This window comes from Lynx canadensis, chromosome X (assembly GCF_007474595.2).
Source record: "Lynx canadensis isolate LIC74 chromosome X, mLynCan4.pri.v2, whole genome shotgun sequence".
Taxonomy (NCBI): Eukaryota; Metazoa; Chordata; class Mammalia; order Carnivora; family Felidae; genus Lynx; species Lynx canadensis.
In genome coordinates this window covers 98,631,690-98,654,785 of record NC_044321.2, presented here as the reverse complement: position 1 = coordinate 98,654,785, position 23,096 = coordinate 98,631,690, and the positions used below count along the sequence as shown (strand labels likewise).

At 44.7% G+C, this 23,096-nt stretch overlaps 1 protein-coding gene across 3 annotated transcripts in view; it reads right to left on the bottom strand.

The window, feature by feature from the left end:
- Nucleotides 1-904: 904 nt before the first annotated feature.
- The window catches only part of GRIA3 (glutamate ionotropic receptor AMPA type subunit 3), a 266,006-nt gene continuing 243,814 nt past the window's right edge, over nt 905-23,096 (bottom strand). For 2 of the 3 annotated variants that reach the window (XM_030305646.1, XM_030305647.1), the window contains exons 15-17: nt 11,192-11,306; nt 8,317-8,564; nt 905-3,146 (exon numbers count right to left, since the gene is read on the bottom strand). In XM_030305646.1, coding sequence (XP_030161506.1) covers nt 8,319-8,564; nt 11,192-11,306 — 361 coding nt within the window. In that variant the 3' untranslated portion in view covers nt 905-3,146; nt 8,317-8,318. The remainder of the gene's footprint in view (nt 3,147-8,316; nt 8,565-11,191; nt 11,307-23,096) is intronic. The other variant, XM_030305650.1, reaches the window with a different exon arrangement.

Here is a 23,096-nt window from a genome sequence, read left to right as displayed (position 1 = left end):
CAGAAGATCCGGGGGCATCATTTGGTACTTGAATTGATTTTATCAGCCAGCTAGGGAACCATCACTCCAATCTAGTCACGGAATCTGCTCCCTAGAGAATCAGTTCTCTTCTGGTGGGACCGCCGGGGGCGACCTAATCGAAGAAAAGGAAAGCAGCTGAAGAGCTGTAAAGCGTGACGGTTCGTCAGCCAATCGGCATTTCTGACGACGGTGAAGATTGGAGTAATGTGCCGAAGCCTCCAGGCCAAATTAACCTCAGCGTGTTTATATCAGCCTATACTTCAGACTCTTCTGGGCGATTTCCTTTCCCACTCTGAGTTTTCTTTGTCTCCAAGGCCTCGTGCTCTCTGTTCCACACTCCCCGACCCCAGATGGCTTCCTTCCTTCCTCTCTCTAGCATCTCAGCTGTAATTTTCTTTGTTGCTGGCCTAGCCGCAAATTATCCCTTCCTTTCCTATCATTATCTCCTGTTTTCTAGGGCGGCCATCATATAAAACTGGCCTATATTTAAACACTTGCTTTATGTATTGGGTAAAACTGTACTCCATGTTCAGAGTCTACAAATCAGACTTGATTAGCAGCCTTTTGTCTCTCCCTCAGAAACACTGTAGAATCAATATAGTCCTGCATTCATTGTTTCTCTCTGAACTCTAGATCGGTGACGCTTGCTGGAATGAAGGTTTTTCCAATGGAATGTATAGTTAGGATGAGGGCTCGGAGCGTGACTGTGGTCACAGATGAGTTGGGGCGGGGGAGGGGAGCGGCGTAATCTTTTATGAAAACCACCGGCGAGGTAACTGTGGTATCATTGGCAAAGCCTCCGGTGGGAAGTAAATTGATGAATAATAACTTCCTGGTACCTGTATCCACGTCCGTTTTAAACTGTCAAAGCACAGAAACAGACTTCTTTCTTTACAATTTTATTTACAAAATGTATTAAAACTTTGTACAATACCTCACGGCAATGAGGCTCCGTAGTTTATGCCCACACATGCAATTTACGCTTTTACGGCCATTAGTTGGCTTGGCAATTTTTCTGTTCACTGAAGTACAGCTTTAACAACAAAAAGAAAAGAATTGGAAAAAAAAAAATCCTCAAGTGACTACCGCCAAACTCCCATAGCTTGAAGTTAGTAGCAGAAATTTGAAGCAATCAATGTTTGTTTTTTAAACATGCAAGTTTTTAAAAAATAACAAACCAATTTATCCGCCTCTTCATTCCCAGCAAAGTTTCCTCTGAAAAACTGATTTGAGTCCATAAACATACATCTCTCCTTATACAGTGCCTACGAAAACATTTGTGTGTAGGTCGGTTGATTTGTTTTATACAACTTCATATTTGCACAGCGTTAGCTTCCTGCTCTGGACATTATAGCATTCAGAAGTTGAAAATCACAGTTTCATGAAAACAAAACAAAAACGAAAACACAACAGCTTCCTTTTTTTTTTTTTTTTGTTCAATACCATTTAAAATTTGACAGGTGAGTTACTCGCTTATGACACCATTTTTGGAATGAAAGTTTATATTACACTTTTCTGAAAACGTTTCATCGGAACGAGACTTCCTCCTTCCTTTTCTGAAGACAAGAGCAAATGGGCAGCGAGTCAACTAGGCATCTAAAGGTCACACTTGGGAAATGAATTCAAGCTCCTAGTTTTTACAGTCTGGAAACTTCCCAATGCACGTCACTGATGAGAGCAAACTACTGAACTACAGAAAGCATACGTCATTATATAGGAGGTAATTAGTGAGCGGAGACTATTTCCTCTGACTGTTCTGATGATGCCAACGGCAGGTACACAGTTACTTCATAGCCCGTGGAGCAGTGGCGCGATCTTCTGAGAAAGTCAGTGGAGAGACTGCTCCGAGCAAGGACCTGGGAGTGATGCTGAGGCCCTCGGTTTAGCAGTAGGTTTGGGAATGCATTTTAGTCTTTGCAAACTAGAAAAGGACACATGCAGTCTGACGGAGAGCCACGGGCAGTCACAGGCAACAGCTGGGAAGACAGACCTAGCAAGAGTAAAGTCAGACCGACAACCGTGGTCTGAACCCACTGGCCCGCCTTGCAACGCGGTCCTGTCTCCGAGGTGTACACTTGAAAGGCATACTTAGCGGAGAAAAGCGGAGCTTAAACACAGTGTTGTTTCTGAGAAAGATATTCTAAACACATTTGGGAGTGTAGGCAGCATTTCCCTCACCTCAATGCTAAAGACTCAGCTGTATTGACTTAAAACGCACACCAAAGCAAGAAAAACAGATCTGTGAGCTGCAATTCCAGGCTTCTTGGAAAGCCCCGGGATCCATTGTAGGAAAGCACCGAGAGGTACGCCTGATCGTGCCTCGCCCCTTGCTACACACACAAGTCCATTTCGAAAGCTCTGGGAATCCCTTCACCGAGTGGGAAGTTATCAAAGCATTCGCACAAAACCATTTCAAGAACACAGAGAAGTCACGGTTGAGTCCCTTTTCCAAAAGTGTTTGAATTTTCTTAAGTGTTGCATTTACATTCTAAAGATATACACATTTCAGCAACGTTGAAAGGAAATAGGGTGCACAGAACATCACTACCAACAGGAAATACCAAAAACATCTGGTCAGCAGATCCTAGAAGAAATGCCAGTCTGTCTTCCCAAACACAGGGAGTCAGAGATTTTTTTTTTTAATCAGGAGGAATTAATTATTTTAGCTGAGATGGGCCTATTGGCTGAATTGGAATTTTAAATTTGTGTGCGTGCGTGCGTGCGTGTGTGCGTGCGTGTGTGTGTGTGTGTATATTAAAGAACATGGTGTTTGTATACTGAGCAGTGGTATCAAAGAATGGCTTTTGTTGAATTGACTTTTTGTAATACGATTTTTTTCCGCATACTGGAATCTTGCATGTCCATGTTTTTTGTTGGTTTTATTTTAATTTTTTTCAAGCAAAGCAAAACGATTTCAGTGATGGTTTGCATTGTCGCGAGTCTCAGAGTGTTCCATAAGGCACTGAAGGGAAAAACAATCCGTTTTTCCTATTGAAAGGTCATTGCACCATCAACAATATTCGTGTCATGCCCGACACCAGGGAGAGTGAAGTCTGGCTCAGGATCCTTGAAGCGGCCACGTTTTCGGTGATTCCTCTCATCACATGCCTCCAACGGGGCGGGATCTGCAAAGACAAGGGGAAACTTACATTTGAACGGGCTTTCTTGTAGGGATTGCAAAGTCTATTATGGCTCAGTCTATCTTGGACAAGAACCGTGAATGTTTTCTCAGATGGGCATCTCTGGGGCCGCACCCAGATTGACTGGCTTTAGGCAACAAGTCTGCTTAAATTCTTTGACCTGATGCAAATGCTTTGCAATAGGTTAAATTGCGTTCCTTCTCCACCGGGCATTGCACTAAGGAATATACAGACGTTACATGAAGTCTAACTTAGGGCACTGATCACTTAGGATGCAGGTATACTAGAAAGCCTTAGGAGCACTTATATGTAGATATTCAGGACAACTAACCCGCGGAGTGTATTCTGATTGCAGACCCTATGACAGAGGACTGTTTACCTAAGACAGAGGATAAACAATGTTCTGTGGCTTGCTTGACTGGAATCCATTTGACTGTGAGAAGGAAATGTGCCGTTCATTGCCGGAAAGGTGACAGCTTGGCTCTCTCAATACCTACAACCTTAGTTATTCAAATCTGAAAACAGCACACGGACTTCAAAGAGACAGCACATTCCAGAAAGGGGCCAGAACAGTGATACCCATGAAGGGGCTTGGCTGGCATCCGTGGGGTCTTTGCCTAGATATTACGGACCTGATTGGGATGCTGGTGCTGCCTTCCTGTAGGAGGCATTCACTAGTGCAGGGGATTCATTTGCCCCTGACTCTGAAGACTTAAGGGCGCTTTTCTGCCTTCACTTTTCTGCCTCTTCTCCATCCTTTCCCTGTACACGAAGGGAACGCTTCTTTTTGTCTTGAGCTAACAATGAGCTTTGCCCAAGGGAATGACATAGTCACATTCCACCGCTGGCCCTGGAAGGCAAGTATCTGTAAGAAGAATGTCAAAGACGCACCTGAAGGCCAAAAGCCCCCAAAGAGGGCAGAATGAGAATGACATGGAAGTAGGTAAACCTCTTCCTTGGAATCTCTAGAGTCCAGAGTCATATTTGTCTCAGAAGCTTGGAGAAATTTTTGTATCTAGAGCGGAAAGATCGGAGTCCCCATCCTCCCTCTCCATTGGCCGTGGCATGTCATTTCATAGCTGCATAACTTTGGGACAGCCCCTACATCTGTCACTGCCTCTGTTTCCTGCTTTTAAATGGGGACCGATGAAGTATCATCGTGAAGAGTCCTCTGGGAACAAAGAACATCACCACCTCAATTATCCAGAATGTGGTTTCCACGTAACCTTGAGATGAACTCTTCAAGTGGGAAACTTTCCCCAGCAAATGGTCTGGGGAACCATAGCCCCAGCCTATGCGTAGGCTGCAGAAGGAAAATTGATCCTTTTGAAAATGGGTTGTATGAACAAAGTTAACATATTCTGGGAAGGCTAAGCAGAAGCATCGTAGAGGAAAAATGGAAATCTTTTTCTTTAACTTCAGGCAGCTTGAGGTCTTGAAAATGAGAAGCATTTCAAAAACGTTGTTGAAGAAACCAAAGAAGCTAGAAGTAGTTCTTGACAGCAATGAGGAAATTGGGAAGAATCTCTTGAGACAGCAGAGTCGACCCTGGGGTGCGGTGAGTCAGTCACCTGCCAAGGCACGCTTTGGGGGCCACGCTTCCGGGAGTTGGTCAGTAACCCAGAGAGGCAACAGGCAGTCGGGAGGCTGTGCGCTCCCTCCCGGGCGCCGGCTCTGAGGCTGAGGCACGCCTTCCCACAAGTCCAATAATGCTGACTATTCTCACCCATACAGAAGGGGAGATGACTCTGCTTTCAAAGGACGTGTTTGGTTTTTTTTTAAGTTTATTTATTTTTGAGAGAGAGCGAGAGCACAGGTGTGCGAGTGGGGGAGGGGCAGAGGGAGAGGGAGCCAGAGCGCAGAGCCTGACGAGGGGCTCGAATGCCAGAACCGTGAGTGCGCGACCTGAGCTGAAATCAAGAGTCGGACGCTTACCTGACTGAGCCACCCAGGCACCCCAAGGATGTTTTTTATTAACCACGTTTCAGCTCAATCATATTTTTGCAGGTGATTTGCCCTGGGGTCATGTTTCCTCAAGAGTTACTGGCACCCCTAACTCCTAAGGCTGGCTCTGATAATTGGCAATAAAAGTCAAATCTCAGGGTGCCTCTTGATCTCTGTGCCCCTGCATAGACCTTGACAGATCTAGGCCGACTCCGAGAACTTCCTGGGAATTAAAAGATGAATGGATAAAGGGCTCACCCTTCACTTAACCAACACTCCCCTACCATTACATTACCAAACTGGCTGAGGACAGCAGAGAGGTTTCTGTTTCCTGCTCAGCTTGCTTTGTGCCTCTTGGACTGACACGTGGAAGGATTCTTCTGGCATCCTGTGAGGCTCCTCCTTCTTGTCTGGGGACTTCACATAGGCTCAGAGGACAGACTTGTTTGTAGAGGCTTTTCTCAGCTTTTCTTTTCATCCTAGGGATAGTTGCCAAGGTACTAGCTAACTGGGCCGTAACCACACTGGCACTGATGTCTATTAAAATGTGAGTTTTGTGTCATGTAGCCTGAATTTTGCTTCAGAAAATGGATCAACAACCAAGGTGACTAAAGAGAGCAAGTCAGAAGCTGTGGCAATTTCACTTCAGGGCATTCACTTCAGGACTGCAACATTCTGCCCACAGGTTTGCTGACCCCAAGTTTCTTTCTTTCCCTTTCTCTCTCTCTCTCTCTCACTCTCTCTCTGTCTTTTCTTTCCCCTCTGTCCTTCCCTCCCTCTTTCCTTTCTTTCCTTAAATTACATGCCCTGAGACAGTTTTCTCTAGAATCTTACTGCTCCCCGGACCAGCGGCACCAACAATGCCCGGGAGATTGTGAGAAGTGTAGCCTCTCAGGTAGCATCCCAGACCTGCTGAATCAGAATCTGCATTTTTTTAAAGTTTACGTATTGAGAGCAAGCACAAGCAGGGGAGGGGCGGAGAGAAGGAGGGACAGAGTCTCAAGCAGGCCCCGCACCGTCAGCGCAGATGCCGGATGCGGGGCTCCAACTCACGAACTGCAAGATTATGACCTGAGCCGAGATCAAGAGTTGGACGTTTAACTGGCTGAGCCACCCAGGTGCCCCAGAATCCGCATTTTTGTAAGTTCTCCAGGTGATTCACGAGGCACACTGACATTTAAGAGGCACTCTTCTGGGGCTTGAATGAGAGGTTGAGGCTATTGTGGTCCAGCAGAACATGGATTCTCAGATGGAATGGCTGCTAATAGAGAGGGTCTGGAGGCTGTGTGACCCTGAGTCCTGATCCTGTCTCAGAAAGAGTCTTTGTGGGGAAAGTAGGAGAGATTGACTATACTACCTCGTGTCGAATGCGTAAGAAGTGAGGTGTGTGCCTTTTTTGTAAAAAACTGGGACACAGACTTTGGATCTGCCTTCGGTTTGATGGGATCCCATTGGAATTTCAAGGTTCCTGGAAACCACCAGGCCGCCGGTGGTTAGAGGCAGAATGGATTTGCGAAGAGACTACTGTAGGAGGAAGAGCGTCTGGGCCCTAGTTCCAGAACTGCCACGAAAGGGAAAACACTTTGCGACCCCTTACCTCAAACGAGGCAATAGATGTGAAAAACTTGAAAACCTGTTGTGAGGATTTCAGATGTATTCTTTTTTTTTTTTTTTTTGGATGCCAGTATCTCAGAATTTGGGATAATTAAGGAAAGCTGAAATCACCCAGCACTACCCTACGGAAAAGCAGATCATGTGCCCCAAATTGTAATGGACCAATAGAAGCTACTCAAGAGTAAAATATTTTAAGCACCCTGAACATTAAACACTTGCACGCAAACAACACTAATTACAGACGAACCTGTGTACTGTACAATCAGCGATGTGCTGGGAACACTCAGGGGGTTAGCTCGGTGTACTGGGTATGTTGTGGCACAGGCTTGCAGTCTATAGCAGGAAAGGACAACCAGCAACTTCCTCAAACAAGATAATACTTTCCGTGGTGAAGACACAAGATTTGTTTGGATGAAATATTATTTAAAAATTGGCTGAATTTAGCTCCACGGTGTGAAATACAACGGGACCAAAAACACAAATACTGCATTTGTAGAAATTCAAGCGCATTCAGGAAATCCATGGTGTCGTTGATTTGTGGGGTAACAAATCTCCCACCTGAAATAAGTAAGGGCTACGAAGTTGCTAATTGTTCTCTTTCCTTGCAGAGAGGCATGTTGGTGATGACAGATGCACTTGAAGATAACAGCAAGACTGTATTCTTTTCAACACGTCCAGAGTGGACAGATAGACGATCATTCTACTTCAAGCTTGCCTTTGCACGTGTCTGAGTTATTGGTTAGAGGAAGGCTGGGGAGTTGGCTGTAGCTCCCAGTCAAGGTGGCACCAGTCAGGTTTATCTAAGTATGGATTTGGAGCAGCCAGCAGCAGGGAGCCTCAACTGTTCTTTGGGAGACACTTACCTGAATATTGCTTCCAAGAAACGGACAACAAAGGAACTCAAAGATTCGAGAAATGGTCTCAGGCTTACACTTAAGAGAACCGCCGTGCCCCATGGAAGCACTGCCTTTCTGAAGGGGGCAATGCCCTGCCTCCATTCCTCATTTTACCATCAGTTCCAGAACGGCTGCTCTCTGTAGAACTGCGCTGTCCAAAACGGCAGCCACATGTGACTACCGAACCCTCAACAGGTGGCTAGGACACGTTGAGATGTGCCGTGAGGATAAAACACACCCCAGATTTCCAAGACTTAGGGTGAAGAAAATAATGTAAAATATTTCATTCGTTTTATATATCGATAACATGTTGGAACGATATCTTGGGTATATTGGGTCAAATACAATGTCTCATTAAGTTAATTTCACTTGTGTTGCTTTAAAGAAGTGTAGCTACTAGAGCGCTTCAGATTACACCTGTGGTTCACATGGGCAGCTCACAAATATTTCCACGGAACAGCGCAGCTCTAGAGAATTTCTCTTCCTTTTGGGTTGCAGGCCACAGTATAATTACGACGGTGCTATTAGAAAAGCGCTACTGCCCGACTTGAAAGCACAACCATTGTTTTCAAAGAAACAAATGGTTGCAAAGACTGGACAATACTTGAAACAATAAACCGAAGTAAAAAACACAAAGAAAGAAAAAAGAGATTCACATACAGTCATGTAAGGCTGATTAGTTTACTAGACCTTGACCGTACCCCTAGATCTTAACACTCTCTGTTCCATACACGTTGTAGCCTTCTCTGTATGTAGCGTAATTTTGAGTGTTGGTGGCAGGAGCAGGCTTAAAGTTTTGGGTGTTCTTTGTGAGTTTCATGCGTTTGGACTCTGCCCGTGATTTGTAACAGAATTCTATCAAAGCCACCATCATGGCCAGCCCCAGACCTCCGACAAGTATATAGAAAACGCCTGCCACATTGCTCAGGCTCAGAGCGCTGGTCTTGTCCTAAGAGAAATGAACAACGTGATTAGTTCTTGGGGGCAACAAAAGCAATGGGACATTATAACACATGACAACAATATAGGATAGTTCTCGGTTGTAAAACAACTAAACATTGATGTAAGTGTTATGGCTCGACTCTGGCAACGGGCTGCTGTTTCACAGCGGCCCGCAAGATGGTAGATTGTGCTTCTGTTGACAGTTGTGATCCTCGCCTAGATGTTCTTTTATTTGGACTCCTTAATTCCTTCGGTGCCTCCGAACGGTGTCAGCAACTAAATAAGACAGCACTTGGCCACGGGAGCAAAAGTGTAAACACAAGCACAATGTGTTCCTCTGCCAGCCTCAAGGTGCCATTTGCCAGAGTTGAGCCGTGGCATAATCTCTATAAATGTTAACACTCTTCTCATTTGGGGACTTGAAGCACTCTTTCCCCTCTCTGGCCCGCAACACCCCTTTCTCCCTTGTTCTCCCTGTGACAAACTTGTCAACGGCTTGTCTTTAAGCTACCAGGTGAGAATATTAGAGGTGCCTGACACTCTTATCTGGGGAGTGACTTCACAAGGGTTTGTTTAAAAGGGATTATTAGCTTTCCCCTTTCCCCTGGTGGCTGAGGAATTGCTCCCTTCGGGGACTGGTTGCTAAGTTCTCATCCTCAGGGCGGCAAGTCTTTGTGCTGCTGGAACGAGGGCACAGCATAAAGAACTGGCTCCCTTCCATCTTCCTGAGAGTTTAGGGAAACTGTCAGGAGGACCCACTGGGTCCTGAATTGGCTCCACACACCAATCAGAAAGCTTCTCCAGGAGGCTGATGATGAAAATAAATAAGTAAATAAATAAATAAATCCAGCTCGTTTTTACTCCAGGGAATGTAGTGAGTAATTAAAAAAATACTACACTTGTCTGTTTTCTATTTAAAATGGGGGGGGGGGGAATTGAGGAAGCCGGTCAGTGACGTTCAGGTCAAACTGTGCAAATCTGACTAAGCTATCTGCCTGTATGAAAGAGCAAAAACTGAACTGCTGAACAATGGAAAGAAAAAAGTTGGTGTCTTGAGCCCTACCTTGAGGTAGGACACACCAAGGGCCAGGAGCCTTTCTTTGAAAAAAATAAATAAATAAAATAGCATTTTGTAGTCTTTTTAGAGGGAGTGTAACCATTTTGCTGCTGAATGCAATCGAATGGAATGCCCACATTGTTAAGTGGGTGAATTGAGTATCTTACTCAAATGACAACGCGGTGAGCAGATTGATGGCTGTAAACTGGCGCTCAGCACTCCTGTGGCTCATCTAGTCCTGGTACCATTTAAAGGATTAAATGGAGAGATGACGTGGCCATGTCCTGATGCTATTTTTATGAGAGCCAGTCCCATACTTGTTTACCTCCATAAAAAGGCCAATAGGAATCGAAGTGCACGGCTGGGGAGGGCCGGGGTATGCGTGCCTCATGTCCACAATAAACTTGCAGATAGTCACTCTTCCAGCATAAAAGACAGGTAACTGGAGAAGTGGTAAGAGTTTCTGTCACTGATGAGACAGTGGATCATCTCCGGAAGGAGGCTGGTGAGGCTATCTGCCAGGAGGTTCCACAGTCCATCTGGAGATGGACCAGTGCTGGTAACCCTCCCTCTGCCAGGAGATTGTTCTATGCATGCGGTATTTGACGGGGGAGACGTGGCCTTTGACAGAACCCATGCTGTGCTGTAGCAACAAGGAAGAGTTTTGCGTTCTTTGCATTTAAGCTTCACAGAATTTCCTGTTGTGGGCTGTGGAAAACCAGTAGCAAAATGGTTCACGGCACAGGGAAAATGAGTGGCACTTCATGAAATGAATTAACTGATACCACAATATTAGTTCAAAAAAAGGCGAGGCAAAAAACTGAAACTAAAAAGAACTTTCTTAGGGGAGCAAAGGGGGGCAGGAAGGAGGCGGGGAAGAGTGTTTCATGCTTCTCAATGTGATTTTATCCTGACAATGTATACCCTTAAGGAGCATGCGACTCAATTTCAAAAGTATTACGTACAGAGATTCAAATGACACCTTTGGAAGAGAGGAGTGTGACAGACTTAATTATATTTGAGATCCAAATAGAGGCTGAACTCAATACGATAGCAGCTGGGAGGAGACTAAGCATTCTGCTTACAGAGACCAGTCTTGGTTATTTATTTCTTTGACTGTTTTCAGATGGGATCGACATAATATATTAACAACCAAAGGAATTTACAACTATAGTCTCTGACACGGTAACAGGTAAAGAAAAAGTACTGTCACAAATGGATCTTTTTTTGGGGGGGGGAGGGGTTGTTGTGGTTGTTAGATTTTTCTCTTTGAGCTTTCGAAATGTGAAATACAGTAAAACCCCTTTATAACACAGCTCGGTATTTTACAGCTTTGGAAGTGCGTTGGGCCGGATTGCGTGGCCATGTCAACAATTGCTCCTTCCGGGTCAAGGGTTGATGTCACCTGGCAGGCCTAGAGGCTGCTGTGGGCCTGGTCCCTTTAGCGCCGGTGTTATAAAGGGGTCCCACTGTGTCAGGGAGTGTGTGTTGGGAAGGAAAGCCGTTTGGGGGTGGAAAATAAACAGTGGTTCAAAACGTGATTGCTAATCAGTACAAAAAGACCTTCAGCGACTGACCTTACTCCCGGAGTCCTTGGCTCCACACTCCCCCTTATCGTACCACCATTTGTTTTTCAGCTTGTCTAAGATGCCTTGTTCACTGAGTTTCAATACTGCAAGGTTTACAGGCGTTCTTCACGTGGGAAATAACATAAATAACATTATATTATGTTATTTTATGTTATTCAAGCTTCAAACTACTTTAAAACTATAGAAAGCGATAAAGCAGGGGGCCCTGGCCACAGAGTAATTTTAGACACTGCAGGCAACCTGAGCATTACCTTATAAAAAGTTAACACTACAGCAACGCTATGTTTACCAGGGCCTGCCCATATCGCTTTGAGTAATCGGCACACACTGTTAAATAATGAGGATAGGAAAAAACAAAGGCACTCCTCGGATAGGCTGTGTGTGGTGAGGGGGGGGTCTCCCCTCAGGTGACAATCGTCGGCGGCAGCTTGCGGTAGCTTTGTGATGGAGGTGGGTTAGGTTTGATCTAACCGGGTGTCTTGTTGTACTTCCAGACAGAAAGCGAGTTCTATGGAGGAGTGGGGAAGGGGATGGGGCTGGAAGGGGAAGCGTTTCCATATGCGGAACCAGACAAAGAGATGACTCTGAATAGAATAGGATATGGATTCTACGTGAGTAACATGCCTTCTGACCCGTTGTCGTTTAGTACACACAGCTGTCGCCCAGATGCACATGATCTCAGAAAGAACCGTACTGTACACGTGTCGTCACTCCACCCTCATGCACGGACCGGTCTTAGGAGTGATAGTATAACGTGGAGCTCTGAGTTTTGGATGGGGGCGCTTTCAACAAAAGAGAACTGGCCCGTGGCTTCTTTTTGTTACTGACTGGCTGTCTCTCTGATATGGCCGAAGGTCTGCAGTCAGCTCAGATGACCGGAGGGTGAAGCAGGTTGTTTAAAAGCGGATTATTAATATGGCCCGGTCTAAAATGGCCAACTGTGGGTAGTATCGTAGAGGAACACTTTAGGTAAGCTGTTCTAGTAAGAGAAGACTGCTTCAACTGAGAGGCTGCTGCATCCCCAGGAGGCCAGCCATGGCTCCCTAGCCCTCCACCTCTTAAAGTGCAAGGCCTGCAGTCAGAGCCACTGAGCAAACGCAGGAAACCCTACTGGTCCCCAGGTTAAGATTTCTTCCCTTCGCAATTTCTTCAGCTGCAAAATAGGAATAATGACCTTTACCTTGTCATCTTTCTAGAGCTAATGAATTTTAAATCAAGCATCTCTCACAACTTCAGATAACAAATGCATTATGTAGAGAGGGTGGCATAATTGTGTTACGAGGCAATAAACTACCGTGTGTTCAGATTCACATGAGCAATACTGCCAATACCAGAGCGTGTTATTCTGAATGCCACCAACTTACGAGAAGGAAAGCAGACACGTTTCTGTTACTATGGACATGCCATAGAGTTTCTTAGCTTATCTGGGATAAGTTGGACCCACCAACGTATCCACTCACTGGTAAGACTTTCTATAGTCTCAGAGATCTGGCCTCTATCAGACTCTGACAGACCCCAAGCCTGTTTCCTTTCTTTCCCCCTTGGCTGTTGAGAGCAGAGAGACCATCTCATCCTGAGACATTCTGAGAAATGTATCATCATTTAAAACAATATGCAATTGCAGAGTACTTGAGATTTGAAAAACCGTAAACCTTGAGTGTCAGAGAGATGACCCTTTCTCGGTTGGTGCTGGGCCTGGCAGCCAGGACATCAGCATTTTGTATCTCACCGGCAAATTGAGGTCCTTTTTATACTTTAAACAAGTTCCTTCAATCATTGCCCAGAACCTTAGCCTTCTCAAATGCCAACCAGATTTGCTTGGGATGCAAAGCAACAAAAGATACTCAAATAAAACTTTGAGCCTCTTTAAAATATTCTTGGCAGTGAAAGTCAAGTCTTAGACTTTTAATCTTATTTATTTATTTATTTATTTATTTATTATTTATTTGTTTATTTTTAAAAATGTTTAGTTTTTAAGGAATCTCTACACCCAATGTGGGGCTTGAACTTATATCCCTGAGATCAAGAGTTGCACGGTCTACCAACTAAGCCAGCCAGGTGCCCCAAGTCTAAGACTTTAAAAAAAATTTTTTTTTAAATGTTTATTTATTTTTGAGAGAGACAGAGACAGAATGTGAGTGGGTTAGGGGCAGAGGGAGAGGGAGACACAGAAGCAGAAGCAGGCTCCAGGCTCTGGGCTGTCAGCACAGAGCCCGACGCGGGGCTCGAACTCACGAGCTGTGAGATCATGACCTGAGCCGAAGTCGGACGCTCAACCGACTGAGCCACCCAGGCGCCCCAAGTCTAAGACTTAAAGGATGGACAGGCCGTGTGTGGCCCTGAGATCAGTGTTGGAACCGCCTTCTCCCCTGCTTCCCGCTGTCTGGCCCCCTTTGGTTTCTCCTTTCCCCTTATAGGTTTTGTGTTATCACCACCTCTCCCCCAGTGCTCACTGGCACACAGGCTCAGATGGCAGGGGGATGCTTCCCAATAGCACCTGGGTGCCCGATTCCATCAGGACCACAGGAAAAATGACAAAGCATGTTCTTTCCCCTTTCTGTGCTTCTCCTTGTCTTCCTGCAAAGGGCGCAGTGTCCTCATCCTGCTAAGTCCTTACCAGTCCCTGTCCTCCCTCAAAGTACTATGTTCTTCAAATGACTTCACCCCATTTCTTCAGTACAGTGGCTCTCACTAGATCTCAGGAACAGAGCAGACTGGTCTAAGGCACTCACACTATGGTCCAAATAGCGAGCTCTCTCTAGAGATCCTGGGTTTTAAAGAAGCTTGTCAACCATCAAGGGAACAAGGTTGATAATAGTGTTTGTTACATGTTTGCTCAGAGTAATAGTTCTCAACGTGTGGTCCAAAAACCCCTGGAGAAATCCCTGAAACCTTTTCATCAGAGGGTCTGCCTGGTCAAAACTGTTTTTATAATAACACTAAGACATCCCTCACCCTTCTCGCTCTTATTGTCTCATGAGGTACAGTGGAGTTTCCTGGAGGCTTCATGACATGTGATATTGCAATGAAAAAGCAATTGAATGAATTGCTTGAATTGAATTGAAGAGAATCCGATTCTCTTATAGGAAGCCAGATATTAAAGAGATTTGGAAATCATGGGACTCCTTACTAATTTTGTTTTGGAAAAGTATAGTTTTCATAAAAAGCATGTTATTTATGTTAACATATATTGGGTTTTTTATTTTTAAAATAAATTAATGAGTACATTCTTTTAAAATTCCATCTTAATTTCAGATACGGTAAATATTAGTAGGACACACATCAACAAAATCTTTTTGGAGTTCCCTATACTTTTTAAGTGTGTAAAGGGGTCCTGGAACAAAAGAAAGTTTGAGGAGCACTGGTTTTGGAGGATGGAAGGCTTTTCCCGTGCCGGGGCCTGTTCTGGGTTGCCACCGTCCGCTCTTACCAAAACCCAGGCTCAGTAGGCCAGCAATTTGGGGTCCTACTTCTGACAAATGGCCTGTCCCCGGTGTGGGCCATCCGGTGGCTTCCACAGAATGGCAGCTAAGCGCTCTCCGTCGCTACGGCCTCCGCGGTCACAGTGGAGGTGAAGTTAGTGCAACGGTTCTCAATCAGGGGTCATTTTGTCCTCCAGGGGGATATTTGGCAAAGTCTAGAGTCGTTTTTCTAGAGTCACAGCTGGGTGAGGGGGCCCCGCGGGCGTCTAGTGGGCAGAGGCCAGGGATGCTGCTCAACGCCCCACTTGGCACAGGACAGCGGCCACAACTAAGCCCCGAGTGTCAACTGTGCCGAGTTTGTCCCAGAGCAGCCAGACCTCATCCAATGCCCAGGGACTTTAGAGCAATCTGACAAATGATATACTTTTAGAAGTTTAGTCTTTGGGGAAAAAGAAAATCGCAGGGCTTATGAGATCTGCAGCAAACCAATGGGCGTGTGGGAACTTCTAAATAAAAATGAAGGAGAAAAACAAACATTCCAAGCAGCAGAGCAGCCAAGGAGCATGAAAACGGTCATCAGAAATCACAGATAATACCACTGAACAAGGTGAGGATAGCTGCCAAGAAAAGAAAATACTTTAAAGGCCCAAATCTCCTAGAACTGTTGGTTGCTGCAGGGGGGAATAAATTTCCGAGATGGCAGAGCAAAACTGCCGTTTTCTCTCTTACTGTACTTTACTGGATGTACTGCCCAGATCAATCCAAATCAAATGAATGTGTTGACACCCTCCCCCAACACACACACACACACACACACACACACACACACACACAATTTGGTATTTTAAAGAAAGAGGAATTAGGTGGGCATTTGGTCATTTTAAACATCACTTTCCCCATGAAACCATTTCTCCCCACCTCAATATTTTCTTCCCTCCTTCATCTTCTTCCTGGCCTTATAATTTATACCCATGTCTTGTAACTCCCACTAGACCATGTGCTTTCCAAGTGCAGGGACCATGGCTTAGGTATTTGCATCCCTGGTTAGAATCATTCTCTCAACAAAGTGTTGAGTAGATAACTCTCTTTTAGTGCTTTGTTTTCAGCCTGGTGTTTTACAAAATTATCATAATTATTGTCATTCGAGCTTAACGATTACTCTAAGAAGGTAGATTTATGGTCTCTACTTTGTAAGTGAAGAAATTGAAGCACAGATAGGTTAAGCAATCTGCTTAAACTTGCACAGCAAATTATGGGGCAGGCCAGAGGGCAAATTACTATATATTCAACTCTGCATTGTGCATTCTCCAATGGAACACACAAAAGGGTAGCAGTGCTCCTTAGATTTGTTCTTTGCGCTTGGATGTTCATAATGAAGTTTGTCTTTGGGGACCACCGTACTCCAAGTAGCTCTCAACCTAGCAAGGGCGTATCTTGCAGCGGGCCGTTCAGCGTGCTGCGGCTATATGTCTCCAGGGGAATGTTTCACAGCAATTACTGCAGGCCCTTAACTAGTACCTAAGAGAATTATAAGTCAGATATATTTATTGTACTCACCTCAATAGAGAACAGAAAGAATTTAAAAAGTAGGTCAGATTCCTATCATGGAAATTACTCAGGAATTCTCCCCTCTGAAGGGCTGGCTACGAACCTTCTGCTGAGTACAGCCCTCCCAAGACAAAGGCAAGGGTCAGGAGGCTCAGGGAGCGAACAGGAGAGCTTGGTGATGTAATTTCAGGGGGTCTGGGAATATCCCGCTGTCCCAAACTATTTTCCTCACGGGTACCTGAAATTCCACCATGAGAATCACACCCCTCTACGTGTGGACATCATTCCTCGTTAAAATGCAAAGCTTCTTGGGAAATGGGAAATGAACCAGAGTAACTACTTACAAACTCCAACCCTTTGTTCCATTTTGTTTAAACAATGTTCAGAGAGTGTAAAGCTCCCTCAAGGAGAGAACGGCGTGTGCCGCGCCCAAGTCATAGGCATGTATATGGATTGTGGATCGGATGGAGAGGGTAAGAGCAAATGTGAGTTAGAGAGTCATTTAAAAGGATGTGAGGGCAGTTCTGAGCTGTGGTGGGACAGTGGATCCTGAGTATGGGGGACAGGCATGGAGTGGCATCTCTCTTTCGCTCTCTTTTAATAGAGGTAGTCCTATAATTCGTAGCGCCGTGAAAAGGAGTTCTACTTTTGAAACAACAACAACAACAACAACAACCCTAACTGGCTGATACAAATTTTTGCTTATCTCTGCCATCCACACTGGGCAGTACCTCAGCTACAAAGGACTGTGCTCACTAATCCAAAGCATCCAGCCCCAGGTGGCGGTTGTCCAGGTTCCCAGCTCATTCCTGGGCTGTGCCAACCAGTTCAGTGTTCTCTCAGTGATGGCCAGCATTGCATCTGGAGACTATTTTAGGACAAGAAGACCATTTTCTTTTCTGTGAAGGTAGGAACTATTTATTTAAAAAAAAGTAACTAAAATTTTTGCTCTATTTCCAAAGAAGTGTCCAATTTATTTATTTTTCAATTTCAAGTTCAGGAAATGCCCCAAATAGGCAGTTTGGAGTCATGAACAAAGAGAGAAATGTGCGGAGTGATGGGAGGGTGTGGAGTCTCGCCAGAGGGGGAAAGAAGAAAAAATGGCCTAGTGAGCTAATGACCAAGCTGATTCCTCCAAATGACGATCCTGAAAGGGTTGGTATAAAAATCTGTACTGTAGATATATGTCTCTGAGCCTGAAAAATATAGGAACCTGGGGTGCAGTACAGTTTGTTTACCCTAGAGACTGTGGGACATATCCTGCTCTCAGTGGCTTCACTTCTCATCTCTGAGCGGGGACACCTAAAGAGCAAATGTCTGCTTAATTAATGACGCCAGAAGATCTTCAATGGCGCCCTTAGGAGGGAGAGGGATAGATATATGGGTAAATATGTAGGTTACAGAGAAAGACAAGGAGCTCACAGAGAAGTAAAAGAAATAGATGAGTAAGGGTGGTGTATTTGCATAATTAAGAACCTGCTCTAACACGGTGTCCGGATGATGAAAATGGAAGCTTATCACAACCTAAGCTGGAAGCCCTCCCCTCGCCTTATGCCTCATCTAAACCTCACTCCAAGTTACTGACACTTGCTTCTTGGTACCTAGTGATTTTTGGGGGGTGACTTTTTAGAACTGTCTGCAGCCTGGTGGAGGGAGGATATCCATCGTCTCTTTCACTGGCTTTTCTGCTGGAGATCTTTCAGCTTTTCATGGTGACAACTCACCTTTCCCAATCGCTCACTTCCTTCCCTAGATTTTTCTGGAAAACTCCTAGCATCACTCGGGAAATCACAGGCATGTGCACTCAGGCAGCTGTAGACAGCTCTGCCCAGGTAGGTCTTGATTTATTAAGTTGAAGCCACCTGATGACCAAGCAGGAGAGGATTCCTTGCTAGATGGAAGGATTTGCTCTGAGGTCCTTCATATTGTTTTCTGTTGGTTATCTTGGGATATGTGACCTCTCCGTACGGTAGCTGTTGGAGGTCACTGCAGCTCAAAATATGCCCTAGACTATACCAGAATCTGGAGTCTTAAAAAAAAAGTCTCTATCTGATTCTTTTCACAGGGCTTTCTGGATGTAGGATTCTAGGAGAATGGGGGTTTATTTCAATTCTTCTACCCTTGGATCAGCGTGAGCTTTCTCCACAACCTGGGAGCACGTACCTATGACTGCTGGCATTACTGGGCTCTGGCCACCCAAGCAACCCTCAGTCCCAGGGGCAGCCCTGATGATTGGCAGTCATGCAGAGCTTAGTTGCTAGAAGCTCCCTCTGAGTGAGAATTTATATCTGTGTAGTTCACAAATGTAGCTCAAACCGATTTAACTCCTTGCTAATGAGATCATAATTTAATATAAGTGCAAAGAGCAAATTCAATAATGCATGCATATAACATCGGGAGTTGAAAGCTGTGAGTCATTTTACTAAGGGCCTAACAATGCTAGTGACTGAAACCTATTGATGAGCATCTGGGCTACAGAAGTTACTTGTGGATATGTGAGTGAAGCCAGTGCATTTCCAGATGATAATCTCTCAAATTCAACGGGATAGACCCCTTGATTCTACAAGTTGCGAATTTCACTGATGATTTCTGCCAAACCCGGCCTTTGTCCAACCTCTCCATGTGGAACAGGAATCCAAAACCATGGTTGCCCGTGGACTATCTCACACACCCCAATTTGTCCGGGAAGACTCACTCAATTCATCCTGATGGAGAGAAGGGGCTCAGGGAAGTTGTTAAGCATCTGGAGACAACAGTTTTGGTTAAAACGTGGCCACAGATATTTCCCCAAGTCATAACGGACATGATGCACTGGAAAACTCTGTTTTGAGATCCATTAAAAACTCAAACTATCAAATTTGGTTGGGTTTTATTATGTATAAATGTGTTTCCTTTGGTCCATCCCAGTGGCACCGAGAAAGAAAAGCATAGACTGAGAAGACAGAAACTGATCTCACATTAGATCGGAAACCCACATGACATGTGTTTCTGAAGATGTCGAGGTCATGCCCCCGACTCTAGGCAAAACGTTCACTGAGAGTTGAATATGATGGGTGCCAGCATCTTCTTTCTTCCCCAGCCCCCGGCCCCCCATAGGCCTGTCTTGACCGTGAGCCATAGAAAGATAATCAGTCTTAGCTTACACTCCATTAGATCACAACAAATGGGGTCTGGATATCAGATCTGAAACCTGACTACTTGCTGCCATGCCAGGGCACATACCACCCTCTCCTAGCACGCATTCCAGCATCCACTTATCTGCACTTTCCAGCAGTGATGTTACTAGACAGGACGCACAAGCAGAGTCCGTCTTTTCCCTCTCATTCTCTCCCTCTCTTTCTTTTCAATGTAAAGTATGCTATTGCCTTAGTTTTATATTTTGAGAAATATTTGCTTCAAGGCCAGATGAAATGAAGCTTTAAGGTGAATTTAACACTTGGAACACACTTTTGCCACCTGTGACCAATGGGGATTTGCCTCATGTGCCAAGGGCCAAATGCTATACCGCTCTCTAGAAAGTCAAAAGAGAATGGATTTCAATTGTTCTCCATAAATTTTACCCCCCACCCCCATTCCACCAACTTCCCACCCACAGTGCATGTATTTCAATCATTTCAAATCTTTCATGTTTCTTTTCCATGGCTGTCTTGCCTTTCGGAGAGTGTGGTTCTATAACCTTCTCTCCAAATGAAGGGAAACCAAACGATTTGGTCTTAGTGGGGCAGAAAGGGTATAGACACACACCGTTTCACTCTGCCACGGCAGCGGTGTCTTTCCTCTTGGCAATTGTACAATAGCATTCTTACCTTCAGGCCTTTCACTCCTGCTGCTCTTTCTGTAGCTCTGGTGTTGAACATTTGGTCATTATTTGTCAATAAGAAACACATTCAAGTTATCAGGATAACACCAAAGGCAACTAATCATGTCTTAATCATAGAAATCATGTTAAGGCCACGCAGTCAATTAAAAAAAAAATCATGAGAATGGATTAATTAATTTTTTTTTCTGGATTACATTTTTTTTTTTTCCGGTGGTAGAATTTATTCTTTAACACCATCTGGCAAAATCAATGGTTTTGGCAGTCACTGGACTGGTTCAGTTCTTAAGGCAAAAAGGTCCCTTGCTTGAAGCAGCCACTTGAGAGAAAGTGAGGGTTTGCTCTTGGGAAGAAGACCTGAGTAAGTTCAAGGAGCAAATTTAGTCACTACCAGGAAAGAAAAGTGTCAGGTTCTTCATACTTCCAGGAGGCAGCACCAGCACAGAGACATGCAAACCAACGAAGAGCATAACATACTCACCCTACTCCTTGATCCCAAACCAGCCTCGGTGATTCACAGGAACTTCTTCTAAGACCCAGGAAGTGCCATCGATCTGTAATGATTCTTGCCTACACACATAACAGTGTCAATAAAGAGTCATTGGGATCCGTCTTAACCCTGGGCATCCAAAATGTCTACCTTTAGGGATGGCTCCTGCCAATAAAAGGTCCATCTTGTTGCAGGTAAAAGGCAGATGTAGATTCACATCCGTTACCCAAGGCCCAAGAATGTCAAAGAATTCTGGGTGTGGAAGAGAAGCGGTTAAGAGACGGCGGCATAGGAGAGGAGGATTGTAGACATACATGGAAGAAGAAATACACACAAAACGGAGGATCTCATTTATACATATGGGAAACATAGCACCACCTCATTCATCTAAGTACCACCAACTTTTTACTATCTTTGGATACGAGACTTGCTAAGCAAATGCCTGAGGTTTAAAAAAATGTCTGCTAGCGATTAGAAGGAAGGATGACTTTGAATTTCTTAAGAGAACAAACTCTTTCCAGGTACTATAAAAGCACCCACGTGAAAAGAAACACAACTCATTTTCACTGCAAGCCACTTTTTGAGTTTCTGAAAGCAAGTTCCCTAAGCGCTTCCTTCCCTAGGGTCACATTGGTTAGTTTATTCTAGTCCCTGTATAGTTTTGAATATAGCCCCGCTGCATTTCTCTACCAATATCCTAGAAATCGTAATGATCATTCAACCACTTCTTCAATCGATCAAAGTTTAACTGCATATCGCATCGTCATCGCTTACTTCCCTAGACGCCTTGCAAGCTAAGGCACCTATCATACAGCTCTCCTTCCGGTCAAGGGGTTCAGAATGGTTCCATTTAAACGTTCTGCTCCAGTGTTCCCCCAAAGCACAAAGCCTGCTGGTTTCCAGCTTGCAACATACAGACTGAATCCCTAGACTGCAAGTCTGAATCCCTAGATGGAAATGAAGCCAGGGCCACTTTAGGGTGAGGTAGGGTAGGGTCCATAACGCCTTGTCACTCCAGTCACAGATAGCTTCTTTCACAGACCAGACCCCCTCTAGTAAGGTAAGTCTACTCAGGAAAGCTAAGCTGGTGCCCTTTCCCCAAGAGTAAGGGAGTGAAGCAGGGTGGGTGGGGGCAGATCAGAAGAATTTGAAAGTCTGAGGTGACGGGCAGCTGTGGAGGGAGGCTGACTGTGCTTATGTGGTCATTCAGCAGCTAAATCCCCATTCTGCTGTGATTCACAGCGACAGGCTTTCGCTGGCTGTGTCACAAAGCCCTGGTGCTTGGGGTTTATTACCGAAACAACCTACTAGCTCTTAATTACCGCATTTGCGCACACGCCATGATAACGCGCTAACACAAAGGGTGATTCGCAGGTTAAAAATTCCCCGACCACGCCTCTAACTTTCATGATCCTTGCCTGTACATTTGTAGGCCATCAAGGAAGGATCAGGTATGATTTGTTGGGGTCCTATTAGCCCAGGTTCAGGAAACTGGTGAAACCAAGCAGTATTTCAGTTCTAGCCTATAGGTCTGGCTCAGGGGCCACCTCAGTGACTGACCTTGTCTTAATCCCCTGTATTCAAAAATGAAGTAAATATCTATTTCATTAGTTTGGGCACGTGCACATTTAAAACAGCCCGAAAATATTGCTGGTTCCTTCCAAAGAGGAGTAACTTTTTGAGACTAGGCTTAGAACGCATGATGGCTCATGCCAGGGGGTTAAAGTCAACAATTTAACATAACTGCCCATATTAGCGTTATTTTAAGGTCGCAGGAGAGAGACCGAGAGATAAGTATTACAGGTTTTTCCACCTCTCCCCGTTTCAGAGATAATAGGTGTGGGAGTGTTTTTGCAAAAGTAAAAGCACTCATAAATGTCAGGCTTTGTGATTATTGTCATTTTTAGTAATCAGTACTGAGGGCTGAAATGGCTTAAATATGCCATTTGCCTTGTAAGCCAGGTAGTTGTGAATGAACCTGATTCTTAGGGAAATCTATCACATGCAATCAGATTCACATTGCTCATTGGATGGGTACATGTGATAAATTGCTGTCTGCAGTATCATCGCAAGAGGTGACCCTGAAAGTCAGCAGAGATTTGTGGCAGCATTAGCTGTGTGACCTTCTCAAAGTCACCACCATCTCTGGGTCTCATTCTCTGTGAAATGATGGTATATATTCAACAGTCAGTTGTCATGTTAACTGGGGATGGAATACAATCAGGAAGTGTAATTCCCAAGCCATTTTACTAATTCAGTTAAACTGCATGGATCTGGACTGACGGAGGGGAAGGACTGTCTGAATGGGAAAGTCCTAAATTACAAAACAGGTTTGAAGAAGGACGGTTTTATTACTTTACGTCTGTTTTGTAATTCAAACTCACTATACTACGTTGCCACAGTGGAGGTCCTTGTGAGAAATACTTTAGCGGATAGGTCTGTGACCGATATGATTGTATCTAACACATGCTTGCAACATTTGAGAAAAAAATTTGTTCTCTTAAGGAAAAACTTCAACTGACAATCTAAAGTCTTCATTTGCTTAACAAACCTCTCTTGGCCCCTTTCCCGATACTCTTGCTCACTCCCAGAGAACCGTAGGTAGCAAGGAGGAAG